The sequence below is a fragment of the Scatophagus argus genome, chromosome 1 (genome assembly GCF_020382885.2).
Source record: "Scatophagus argus isolate fScaArg1 chromosome 1, fScaArg1.pri, whole genome shotgun sequence".
NCBI lineage: Eukaryota > Metazoa > Chordata > Actinopteri > Scatophagidae > Scatophagus > Scatophagus argus.
In genome coordinates, this window is record NC_058493.1 from 13,065,837 (window position 1) to 13,079,054 (window position 13,218).

The window sequence follows — 13,218 nt, forward strand, 5'->3', positions numbered from 1 at the left end:
AAAAAAAAAAAAAAAAATTGGGAATGCGACACTTGTGCCATTACTTAAGACAAGTGACATTACACACTCCCGATTTTTGTCGCGCATGTATACCAGTTATGTGCAGCCCTACTTACGATTTTCCATTGTGTGCGTAAAGGCTTAGTGAAAGTACCAAAAATCAAGTCTAAAATGTCATCAGTGTATCAAGGTATTTGATCAAAACTGTCTGTGTTGATCAATAGTGATCAGCCCTATTTGAGGTCTGATACTCAGTACCGCAGTCCACACATTTTAACTTCAAGACCGTCTTACCGATGCAGCACATTGTTGTATGCAACTACAGTCGACACCTTGTTTCACAGTATAGATACTACCTGTTGATCTATTCAAGTGAGTTGCATTTAAACGGAGAAAAGGTCTCTGCGTAACAGTATGGAAGTTAGCTATATGAGGTTTTGTCCCTCCACTTGTGTCAGTATGAATTCTTCAAGCATGAACAACAAAATAATTCCACTGAAACCTTACAGTGTTTATCCCGTGTGGAACAGATAAGAGGCCTACAGGTGTCTCAGGCGATGAGTAATGTAGTCTGTATCTCAAGTTATATTCAACCAAATGCCTGTTAGGACAGATACAAAATAATAACAGGACAGCAGTGAGCCTTCTGACAGATCATTCAGTGCTCAGCTGACTGACAGGACATCCGTTTCCTGTTGAGATGATCCACAGCCAATGGCAGGCAACCTAAAACACCACCATGTCTCCCATAGTCTTCTATTATAGGGACATGTGTGATAAGGCCTTGTGGGCAGCTGGTGGGAGCTGGATAATGTGATGTAAAAGCTCAGGAAAAATATTTTGCAGATACTGAATACATTTTTAAAAAAAGTAAAGTATTTCAGAAACTGCGCTGAAGCCGTTTTGTAGCCTCAACCATCATTTGATGGGAAGACTGGTGACTTGCTATACAGAATTATCGATGTTAGATCAAGATTAATATTAAAAGATGACCACAATCTATTTAAGTCTATTTTCTAAGTCATAGAGATTGTGATATTTAATCATCTCACATGTCAGCATAGCCCAGGACTCGGTAGTGGTTAGTTATTGGGCTATGCTGATAGGATCAGTTCATTTACATGGCCTTCGAATTTAAACTGTGGAGCGTGATTGCAGTTAAATCGATGGCATTATTTTTTGGCCAGATCACACACACCTACTTCATATTTTCATTAGATGTTAATCTCACTGCTTGTCTACAGAGTAGAAGAAAGTTGCGCGATAACCAGTTCAGTGACAACAAATGACCGAAATATTAACAGTGCTCACATTAAAGAGTACCAGGTTTCATACTGCAGTGAAAAAATGTGTGGTGATGCCAGCAAGTTATAAAGTGTATTTAAAGGATATCATGTTCTCCTGTTGGAGATGGTTGAGCAGTTTCTCCACAGGGGCGTAGCGTCGTAGTGTTGTGGCAGAACCCACCATCAGCAGCTTGTGTTTAGCCCGAGTAATGGCTACATTCAGGCGACGCCAGTCCTTCAACAGCTCTCCCAGCTATGAATGGAGAAGCAGGAGAAAATCAGGTCATGTTCCCACTCAGCCTGTTCATTTGTTTTGTTGTCCATGCAGAAATGAAGGCGCAGAGAAAAGAAATAAGGAGAAAGACGGGTTAAATGGGGAGCTGGGGATGAGAAATGCTTACGGTTGCTTCCTCTGCAGTGCTCCTGACGAAAGAAAGAAAGATAAGACTTTTGTCTCGCCCTTGATATCGGTCCACAGTGTTCACCTCGACACCTGTGAACGCAGGGGACTGCAGCAGAGCAGAGATACTCTTTAACTGCTGTCTGTAGGGGGCGATAACACCTATATCACTGGGCTTGCACCCTGCCTGAAAAGGACAGTAAGTAGAGTTAGCACAATAGCTATAAGCTTTGTGGTCCTGAAAATTAAGCCAAGAGCCACTGTGTTATGCCATGAATACTTGAGGCCTACTGTTGTACCTTAATCAGCAGTGAAAGCAGCTTGTGTATGAGTGCAGCCTCAGTGGGGTTGCTTATTCCTCTCTGCTCCACAGACTCCAGTGCTGGCACCTAAAGGAAGCAGTGGAAAGAAACAAGATGTAGACCAGCACACCTCCATTGTCTAACTCACAGCTACAGCCCTGTGAGTGTCAAACACAAGGTCCTTTTAGAAAAAGAATCTTCTAAAAAGAAAACAGATTGAAACATTTTAGTTTAACTCAAAATGATGGCATTCAACTGCTGTTAGATTAACAGAACCAATTTGTATGTCGCCAGAAATGCACTAGTACTGAGTATTGCTTGATTACAGAGCTCAGAAGTGTTGGATGGTGGAAGCTAGCCTGCTTCATTCAGAATTTATATTTTCATTCAGATATCAATATGTTTTCTCTTGACTCACTCCCACTTCAACACTTTACATCCATGTCTGTCCAGCCTCGTTTCACGTGTAGTGACTGACAGAGAGCTCGTTACATGGTGCAAAAACAATCACCTGAAGCTCAGTATCATCAGATCCAGTGAGCTTGTGGTGTCCTACAATGCTTTAAAAATGGATGCTGCTGCAAAGAAGCTATAAAATTCTAAGATGTGGATACCTTACACACATCTTTAACTCAGCAGCACAGAAGATCTTTACAATCACAGTTTCAAGGTGTACACCCAAGAGTAGTGTCACCAATTCAGTGACTGACCACAAATATGACCACAATCTCTTTTCCTGAGTTATGGTGTTGAATAATGGACACAAAACATTCTCATGTTACAGTGGAGTTGACCTTTTGGATATAAAATGTAATCAGACATATAGACATTTGTGGGAAATTTTGACAATTACTCTATGAATTCTTGAGTCATGGCTAAAATGTGTCTTGGTGACCTGAACTCTGACCCTCAAAATCTAATCAGGTCATTCTTGAATTCAAGCGGACACTTATATTGTACCAACCATTGAGCAATCTAAGAAGCAAACAGGGTTGCTGGGCAACAGTGTGGTCTGTATCCAACTCAGGTCCTGTTGGGGATCAGTCCTAGAGTAGGAACTAAGCTCGGACTGGACAGAAAGCAGGAAGGGCAGGGTGAGCAGGGCCGTGGCCGTCCTCTCTGATCCACACTCCAGCCGGCCCTCGTACATCAAGGAGTTACTGAGAGACATTATCTGTCTGAACACACAGAGCACACACGGGAAAACTTGTGATTGTACAAATGACTCTTGCCATGCTGTTTTGTAGCTGTCCTGTAAATAGAATTATGCTTCCTTAATCTTCAAAACCAGTTTTAAGTTCCACTAAGAATTTACTTTAGGAATTCAAGTGCCATTTGAACTACCAAAAGGATAAACTCATAATAAGCATACAAGATTACTGAATAGCATACAGTGTCGTCTGTGTCCAGGTTTACCTATTCATCCTGTACTGTACGGTGAGCTGAACCACTGCTTCGCTGTGGAGCTCCAGGCGCTTAAACAGACTCTCATCCATTCCAAGTGACCTGGAGAAAAAAGAAAGAAAGAAAGTGCTAACTGTTATTTCCATGGATGTCTTTTTAACTGAACATGTTTTGCATTGATGAAGACGAGTAACTACTGTAAGTGTGTACTTTCCTCAAGATTTCCTCAGCATACACCTCATCCACACACACACACACACACACCACACCACACTTTACCTAGCTTCCCGATTTTGTACTATTGGTGGCAGTTGTTGGTGATCTCCAACCAGGACAAATCTCTTTGCGTAGAACAGGGGCCCCATACAGATTGGCTGGCTGATCTGTGAAGCTTCGTCCACAATGCAGAAATCAAACCTGCGACGTGTGAAAATGGGATGCTTGATGCCCATACAGGTGGTTCCCACTACCAGCTAGACAGAGACAGGGGACCGAAACTGAATGGCGATACGTGCATTTTATTGTAATGTTGTAAGTTACAACAACAACCACAAGTGAAATGCCTTGAAGCTGAAAAACATTAAGATGTCAAATATTTTTCTTTCAAAAAGCAATGCTTGTTTTAGTGTAGGAAGTTAAAAGTTGTTTCAATTATAACATGACACACTCTCACCTCCTTGTTGTAAAGCTGTTCCAACTCTGACAGGGTGTGAACTCCCTTCTTCCTCGTACTTTCCTCCGTGTAAGGCAGGATGTCTGGGTGAACCTGGAGACAGAAAACAAGAGCGGAATCAGAACAAGTCCGTGTGGGAATACTGGGAAGATTTAAGAGAAGAAATCTAGACTTTTGCATTTTTTTTTTAAATATTAATTTTTTGGGGAGCTGTTCCTTTAATATTTCAACAACTGCATCTCCTAAATGTTTCAACACGTCTTTTTCCAGTTTTAGTAAGTTTCAAAATTAGGAAGAGAAAACTTATTTACTGTACTTTACACACTGAATAACAGGCTACAGCATACCTTCTGCCCCTGACCAAGACGCAGAAACCCAACCCGGAAACGCTTTAGCTTCAGCAGGATGTTGTCAACAGCAGAGTGAGTGTAGCTGGTCAACAACACACTGAAGCCACACGCATGAAGGATGCGAACCTGAAAGAAAGAGGGAGGAAGAAACAAAGATGAAAAAGGAAAATGAGAATAGTGGAGGGGGGTACAGGAGAGACGTAAGAGAGAAACATGGTCTCACTAGAGATGAGTTTGACTTGTGGTTGAGGTAAAGCAAACTGATTATTATTGATCATGGTAAGCAGTTTACCAGGGTGCAGATGGTTGTTGTTTTGCCTGTGCCTGGCATACCAACAATCAGTGTGTAGTCTTTGGATAACAACACCTTCTTCATGGCCTGCTTCTGCGGTTTGTTGAGACCTAAGTGCGAGCGCACGCACACACACACACACACACACACACACACAGAACAAAAAGCATGAACTGACTGAATGGGCATTCTGCTATTAGATCTATATATTGATCTCTGTGTAGGAAAATAACTGAGGATAGTTTTACATCGTTTATTTAACTATGAACCTGTTGCTCTTAAACAGTATTGTTCCCACAGTAAAGGAAAGAAGAACAAACCTGAATGTAGAAAACGACAAAAGACAGACAGTAAATGTGACAGGCCAAGTAGAGGAACAGAGCTGAGCAGCTTTGTCACCTTTGAGGATGCTGGCCACTGTGTCCTTGGCCTCTCTCGGCAGAACAGAGCTGAGGTTGGAAATAAACTCTGGAGGACGAAGGTCAACAACCAGCTCCCTCAGATGATCACTGCACAGACACACATTTTCATTAAATAACCCCCTTTTAACACCCCATATTTTCAGAAAAAAGTGAGAGGTGTTCTTCCACACAATAAAGACATAAAAACCTAAAATGAGCAAGGCTTTTGTTTAAACTGTCCTACAGGTAATTTCCCCAGGGATAAATTGGTTTTACCATCACAGTACAATGCATTTTCCTTTACCTACCTGTCTGGGCAGTTCTCCATCAGTCTAGAAAGGTTGGTGAGGTGAGTGCTGAGGCCTACCACACCTTCATCACCGTCCAGTCGAAACAACACGCCACTAAACTTAGACAAATCTCTGGAAAACACATTCAGCAACAACACATGTGTAAATGAGGTTAGCAGTTGTAACTGAGCAAAAGTTCACTCTCCCACTTTAGATTGAAGGTGTACATGGACTTGTTCTCACCGGTCAAGCGTGCAGCTGACAAACTTCCTGCTGACCTCACACAGGTATCCTGTTGCCAAACCAACCAGACGACCTTCCTGGTCACCAACTACGACGCGATCCCCTCTGGCCAAACTGCTGTTGTCCAAACCCGTTTGTGGCACCGTACTGCTTCGCTGAAAACGATGGAGGAAAACCCCCTCAGACTGCATAGTCACTGGGCCACTGAGCTGCAAATTCCCCACACAGCTTCCATTCTTCTCACTAGAAACACAAGTCAGAGCATCTTGAGCTTTTGAACAAATACTCCAAAGTGTTTGGACAGTTTTTCTTTACACAGTACTGCTAGGAGTGTTTCATAATGGCTCACAACAAAAGTTGGAACATTCAGTGAAAGAAGCCAAAGAATCTAAGTGTTCACATGTTTAAAGTTGAGAGATGAGCTTCTTACCTCTCCTCTGCCGTCTGAAGCCAAACACGCTTTCTGCCATTCTTGGCCTCCATGGTGGCAGCCTCAAGGCAACAGAGCAGCAGCCAATGGGAAAAATAGCTCAGGTGTGGGGGGGTCAAGTGACCCGTCTCATGCTGCAGGAAGTCACGCACAACATCCTCAGAAACTTCTGCAGAGCTGCCACCCACTGCCCTGGAGGTAAGAGTGATGATTAGTGAGAAAGCAGTAAGAAAAGAGGATAATATATAATAATATATACATAATAACGTATTGAATAAACTGGCATATGCTGGCAAGTATGTTTCTGAAAAATGCTAATGCTTGAGACTTCCATGGCTGCAAAAATGAGTTTTAAAAGCTTACCTCTCATATAAAGCACAGTTTCTGCTCTGAGGACAATACTGGCAGGTTTGTCTGTTTGTCAAGATATCAGGAAGTCTGGACAAACGGCTCTGCCCTGCCTCTTTCTTCACGCAGTTGTGAAGGTGATGAACCAAGGTGTTCCTCAGCTTTAGCAGCTCTGAGACAAACAAAGTTTAACAATAAAGGTGATGGATCTGAGGCTGCTGTGAAAGAGGGTGAGAAGACAAGGCTCTTCTTCTTTGGTTTAACTGCACCGTGCGACAACAAGGGATCATCAAGTGCTTTATATGTACATTTTGATCTTATTTTGCTGCACTACAAAATATTTCAAGATTCTACAATTATTAACAATAAAAAAAAAAAAATAATTAAATAACATTTTAATATGACTACTCACAACTATTGTAAGGCAGACTGGTTATGTACATGCGTGCATACTGTACCTCTGTGGTCCATGTGGCTGGCCACTACAGGATGAAGGTTGCCAGTCTTGAGGTAAAGCAGGAAGCCAACTTCAGGATTGTATCTCTCCAAGCTCATCAGAGTGTAAAGAATCACCTACAAACACATATGCACACCTTGAAACCATAGTTGTGCCTATATTAATGTGAACCTGCCTCTTTCACCAGTCTACATGTGCGTCTACTGCACGCTGTGGTCCACCAACCTGACTGCGATGCTCTATTGAGTTTGACTCCCTTCCAGTCTTCAGCTCCAGGGGGACGGTCTTCTCCTCCAGGGTTCTGTGATTTCCATTTCGTGGTCTTTGGATTCGAACCTGAGCTGTCACATCGATTTTCCCTTTCAGACCAAACCTTGGTGACCACACATTCTCTTCTATATCCGCCAACTCCGTAAGCGTGACCAGAGTTCCCGAGTCTTGACCCCTGCCTGGACCTCTGCTGTTGCCGGGGCTGAGGTCATCCAAACACATGTACAATCAAGTCCTTAAGTTAGTTTTTTAATTCTGGATTAAACTTACAAACATTCTCAGTATTACAGTTTTCACTTTTCACACTGATTAATACCAGATACATGCCCAAAGCAAACAGCTAGAGTTCTAAACAACTAATAAAGTTTTGTTAACAAATCTGTAGCACTGTCTGTGAGTGTGTGTGTGTGCATACATTTTTAGGCTGATGGCTTTTGGTGTTGGCGAGCTGAGGTATTCCTTTGCCCAGTGTTCCAGTGAGGGCAGATAATCAAGCAGTTCTTGTTTCATCTCTTCCTGGCTTACACCCAAACTGTACCTGGAGACAAATGGACAAAGCACAAACATATTTCAACAACACAAACAACAGGCAGACAAACATAAAAAAAAACAACAGGAAAACTGTGATGCAACACGTTATTAAATCATAGTTCACAATTAAGTGTTCTGCACTCCTCTGCTGTTTCTTCATTTTTTTAATCAATCGCTCTGTTCTGAACAACTGTGAACTGCATCACTGCATAAAGAAAAATGTCTGCAGGACCTTGTAGAGTATGATCTAACCACTTACATGTCTCCCAGGTACTGAGGACTGTGCAGGGCCTGGTCTGCCAGCTTAGACAGTGTCTCCAAAGAAAAATCTTTAGCTGTGGCTGCTCTCTGGAAGACTTCATGGACCATGGTGCCGTTCAGCATTTGCTTAGAGCCACCGTCAAAACTCTGCATCACAGCAAGCAAAAAGGACAAGGTCAAGAGTATAGCATTATACTGAGCAACATTGAAATTGAGGCCTAAAAATGTATTCAAACCAAACTTCCCTGACTAAACATATAACAATATATGGGTGCTAATACAAACCAGCTGTCAGAGAATTTTTTAAATTTTCACCTCTCAGATACAGAACAGGTTCTGTATTTTTAAAATTTGTGCTGATATACACAAAAAAATTATACAGATTTTACAGAATCATAAAATCATGATTAAACAGAATTTATACAGAACACGTTTTACCTTGAACATGTCTCCCAGTACCGCACGCCTCATGCAGCGTATGGAGCTTGAGATACTGGTACCTGATATGAGGCTATCAGGTAGCAAAACCAGGAAGCCCTGCTCCCTGTCCACTAACCAGCATCCACCATCAGAGCGGCCCTCCAGATGCACCACATCACCACTGCAAACAGGCGTCATCTCCCTGGCAACACCCAGTGAAGGAAAAAAGAAGGAGAGAAAGCAAACAGACACATGCTGACATAAACATACAGTGCCCAATTTCTTTGCGTCTTACTTGTGATGATACGTGCTTAATTTGAAATATCGGACTATTTGTGATTAATTAACACACAAGTCATCAAGTGAAATTTCTAATGACCACAAAAATGAAAAGATGAAACACTGTGAGCGACCGACATGTAGCATTACCATCCATCTCTCAGCAGACACGTCTCAGTTGGATGTAGTGATTTGAAGCACGAGATAATCAGTGTTTTGCAGCCAGGCCTCTCCTCGACATCTAAAACCAAGTAGCGGTTGTTCGTGCCTTGAGAAAGGATCACATGGTCTGGCACCTTACTGTTGGGAGGAGAGAGAGGACTTAAAGTATATCATATAGCTTATGTTTTTTCAATCATCTGTCATGTATCATTTTTAAAAACCTAAATGAATTTGTCCACATGAAAAAATAAACATATTAGCAGCTTTCCAGGCACTGAGAGGCTACTATCAGCCCAGAGATGGACAGCCTGACACAGTGAGATATGAGCTTCTCAGCAGCGTTGGAGCCCACATATACCCACCTCCGTGTGCCACATACTCTCACTTGTGCTTCACTTTTCTCCTGTTGTTGCTGACATCAGCAAATTGTTCACCACCTAAACCTGATTAAACTCTTCACCAGCATTCTGCAAGTCAGTATGGTGACATTTCTCACCAGGGTTTTTTAGATTTATCCTCTGTGGCAAGACTTTCATTTTCCATGTGCTCCGCAAACCAGCTCTCGTCCAGCCTGTCTTCTGTAGGACCTGCTGTTCCTGTACCTTTTATGTGTGGAAAAATGTAACAAAAAGACAGACTTAAATTAGAGTCGTGTGTATACTGTATTAATATATTATTGATACCACAATATGACACTCAAGAGTCAAGTGGGATTTTATATTATTATTAAAAAGTTTAAATCTTGTCTTTTTATAGTCTTAAATGTTGTATCCCCTGTAGGTGAACTTAATGCTTTTCAATAAAAGAGAGTTCTGTTTTTCTGTTGCAGTCTAAAAATAGTGTAAAATCTGATCAATATCTGATATCAACAACATGAAGATTTTGCTAAAGTAATTACAATTCTATGCAACACTTGCAGTGGATGGTCATCAAAATGTCTCAGAGTACCTCCAGTTTGTTCTTGTTCTGACGATGCCACATTGTCTTCATCACCATTTGATGATGTCACTGCGGTTTTTGTAGCTCCTTTCTTTTCAAGGTCAGTCTCTCCCTCCTTTGAGCTTATCTGCACTGCAGGTGTGGTAGTTTGTTCTCTTGATTTGTGCGTATCAGCTGTTGGAATGTGAGTATCCTTATCAGGAGGAATGTATGAGTTTCCACTGGCGCTCGCCTCAGTTGCCTTCTGTGCAGTTATCACTGTAAACTCAGAGATTTTCTCATTTTTATCTTTTTCCTCCATGTCTCTCTCCCAAATGGACTTCAGTAACATCGTTTTGTTTTTATTGTCTTTAAAGGCCACCTCAGTATCTTTGCTGTGACCGTCTGACCGGTCACTGGAGAAATGAGTTGTCTTCAAAGGGCCAATCACAGGCCTTGATACTTTCAGGCTGCTACCCATGGGACTGAGTACAGCTCTTTGTACTGTTGAAATGGCAGTTCTTGGTCTTTTGGCATTGCAGGACTCTTGAGGAGGGCTGATGAGTCTTTTAAGGGAGCCTGCCCACCCCCTTTCCCTCCTGGTTTTTCCTCCATCTTCGGTAATAACTCTCCGTAAACTGTGTCCTTGGGATCGGGGACTACGACAGATGGGGGACAGCTGGCCGAGCTTCTGCAGGCTTGCCACCTTTCCACTGGACTGTGGGCTCGATCGACCTGCATCTCTGGAGGGAGAAGACAAACCACGCCTGATCTGACTATTGGGGGTCTCGGGCACGGAGAGCAGTAGTTCTGGCGAGGAGGGCAGCAGGTTTTCAAGGTCCCCGAGGATATTCCTCTTTAAAGGGGAATGGGATCTGAACGGAGAGGTCTCATCATCTCTGATCCAAGGTTCAGTCTTTGCAAGTGCAGGGCCAGTGAAAGATACTTTTGACAAGTCCTAAAGCCAACACACTCAAATGAGTATTTTAATACATTACTTTAAACCATTAGTGATGACTTGTTTATGCAAATCAGAGGAAAATGCAGTATTGTTTCATGGCAGAATATGAACACATTAAAGACACAGAAGCAAAACTAAAGGTATGGAAAAGGAGGCAAGTGAGGATATAACAGAAAATACAACAACATGAATAAGACACAAACATCCCTGGTAAAAACAACTTCAGGAGCTGTGTAAAAAATAACAAAGAGGGCTTTGATGTGGTAGATACTGCACTGATGTAATATTAAGCATCATATGGGTTGGTCTGTTTCATCTTAAAGGCTGTAATGGAGCTAATTACATTAAATGCTATAATTATCTGAGCTTATGTGATTATTTTTATCGGATGTAATGCACAATATATGCCACTAACTGCTTGGTTGTTACACCCATTAATTATTTATCTTTCAATTTTGATCAGTAATGGCATCAGTAATATTATCAAAATGAAATTTTCTCTCGATACTTGGAATAAATACAGGAAAAAGAAAAAAAATGCAGGAAATGAGGAAATGCAGCAAAGAGAGACTTAAAAAAAAATACAACTCACCTTATTGTAATTTTGAGTGGAAAAGAAGGATGAGATGCTCTTCTGCTCTCCTGGTGGCTGAAAAAAACCCCAGAAATCAGACATTTATGGGCACTTCACGGGTTAAATTTGTTTGTTGTCCAACGAGAGAGCTTCTAGTCTCAAAGAAGAACACATCTGACATTTCAGACTGTGGAAAGGATTTTCAGCTTCACATCAAGTCATCAGCCAAACATTTGTCAATGATAACCTCCTGGTAACAACAATCAATCATTGTTTACGTTCATTTAGTCGACATGTGCATCATGTGGGTTACAAAAATATCCGATAAGCCATTTAAATCGTCTATTGTGTAAAACGTAGTGTTCAATACACGTTTCGTAGATACGGGATTTTACGTGTTTTTCTGTTTATGTCATCCTACGCTGTTGGTCAGAAAAATAAAATATGGCTGCACCGGAGTCATCGAGAGAAATCAATCAATCAAGCCAGACACACACACAGCTGTGTGAAGAAGAGACTGCGCTCATCATAAACGATGACAGGTGGCACATTTAGCCGTTAACGTTACACTGGTTCGTTACTTTTAGATCCTTGTCACGCAAGAACATCAGCTAGCTACACCTTCTGAACTCACCTTGGTCTTCTTCAGTTTGGTCCTGTTCATGGTGACTCTGATTAAACCAGGTGTACGTGTTTATAATCGTTTACTCTTTCTTCCCCACCGCCACTTTGTCTATCTGAGGTAGATGGGCTGTTTATTAGCTATGCCTTGTTAGCTGAAGGACGGACGATGTTGTCAACAGAAGGCTAACCTCACCGGCATCAGCTAACCACGCAGCTATCAGAGGACAGATTATTTTGCCAAAGTTTGAACGATTCTGCATCTCCACAACCAGGAGATTATTGCCTGCCCTAAGATCGTTAGCTGGCATTACTTCGCCGTGAAAAACTACCGGACTGATTCAATGTTTGGAGACATCTTCCTCACGGTCCCTTCGCTGTCTAGGGCGCCAAAATTTCAGACTCGCGCAACGGAAATGACATCAAGAGTGCGCTTCCGCCCGAACTGCGACTATAACATTAGTAAGAGTTATTTAGATAACTCAAACACAAGTAAACATCGTTTAGCGTATTTTTTCTCTAAATTGTGACAATGTTAGTTCGAATATCTTATGTAAAGCAACAATCATTTAACTTTGAAGGACGAAAGAAAGAACAGCAACAACAAAAAAATAAAATACATCTGCTGGTGGAGGAAAGTAAGAGTGTATGAGAAGAGTCTGACACCTGCAAAAAAAAAAACAACACATAAGTCAACCCATTTGAGAAATAATTTAAAAAGATTTTTGTGTTTATATTCCTTTCGTTGTTGATTGTTGGAGAAAAGCCAATCAGTATTTTTGTTAAATAATATTTGGGGGAAATTTTGGTTGCGTGCATATGTAAGTTAAAGAAAAGCTGTCATAAAATATTTCATCAAAGCTACTAAACATGTTTTTTATTTTCAATATAGTGATGTCTTCCTGGAGGACCGAACCACTAATAGACTACAGGTGGCTTCATGCTTGCAGGAATTGTGCATTGACATTGACATGTGACATTGTGAGACAGTAGAAAAATAAACAGTATTTCATGCTGAATTCATACAACATCTCATCTTTGACATTCACTGTCAAAGATGAGATGTGCAGTTGTGCAGTTGAGATATCTGAGAGCTCATTTACCTCAGTGAATTATAGTGAGTTAATAAACACAATTGCTCTGTTCTCAAATACGTTTTCCACCAGCAACCTGGACAGTGACTCTACAGCATATAAAACTAATATGTATGATGGTATTGGTATCCCTTAAATATCAGTAAAAAGAGATATATTATAGTGAAAACTTTAGTACTCAGTGTGATCTGTCTTAAACTGTGATAATTTTAATTTTTCTTTTTTCTTGAGAAAAACAAATTGCAGACATT

At 41.3% G+C, this 13,218-nt stretch overlaps 1 protein-coding gene across 2 annotated transcripts; it reads right to left on the minus strand.

The window, feature by feature from the left end:
• Nucleotides 1-8: 8 nt before the first annotated feature.
• dna2 (DNA replication helicase/nuclease 2) lies at nt 9-12,316 on the minus strand. Of its 2 annotated transcripts, none has more exons than XM_046384424.1 (25): nt 11,887-12,316; nt 11,271-11,327; nt 9,748-10,675; nt 9,296-9,401; nt 8,788-8,937; nt 8,377-8,560; nt 7,937-8,085; nt 7,562-7,684; nt 7,102-7,348; nt 6,878-6,992; nt 6,435-6,591; nt 6,072-6,263; nt 5,642-5,884; nt 5,417-5,530; nt 5,107-5,216; nt 4,708-4,817; nt 4,413-4,541; nt 4,066-4,158; nt 3,672-3,865; nt 3,405-3,494; nt 2,953-3,166; nt 1,986-2,075; nt 1,688-1,873; nt 1,393-1,539; nt 9-813 (listed from the first exon to the last, which is right to left on the minus strand). In XM_046384424.1, exons 1-25 carry the CDS (start codon nt 11,914-11,916, stop codon nt 760-762), a joined length of 4,212 nt encoding a protein of 1,403 aa, XP_046240380.1. In that variant the 5' UTR covers nt 11,917-12,316; the 3' UTR covers nt 9-759. The 2 variants fall into 2 exon arrangements, with proteins under 2 accessions (XP_046240380.1, XP_046240389.1); XM_046384433.1 differs by lacking the exon at nt 11,887-12,316 and adding an exon at nt 11,531-11,694.
• Nucleotides 12,317-13,218: the final 902 nt, after the last annotated feature.

Coding starts and splice junctions, on each gene's coding strand:
- dna2 (XM_046384424.1), bottom strand. CDS start 11,916: ATGAACAGGACCAAACTGAAGAAGACCAAG. Junction 8,938..9,295: donor GATAAATCTAAAAAACCCTG/GTGAGAAATGTC, acceptor TCCTCCCAACAG/TAAGGTGCCAGACCATGTGA. Junction 7,685..7,936: donor CCTCAGTACCTGGGAGACAT/GTAAGTGGTTAG, acceptor ATTTGTCTCCAG/GTACAGTTTGGGTGTAAGCC.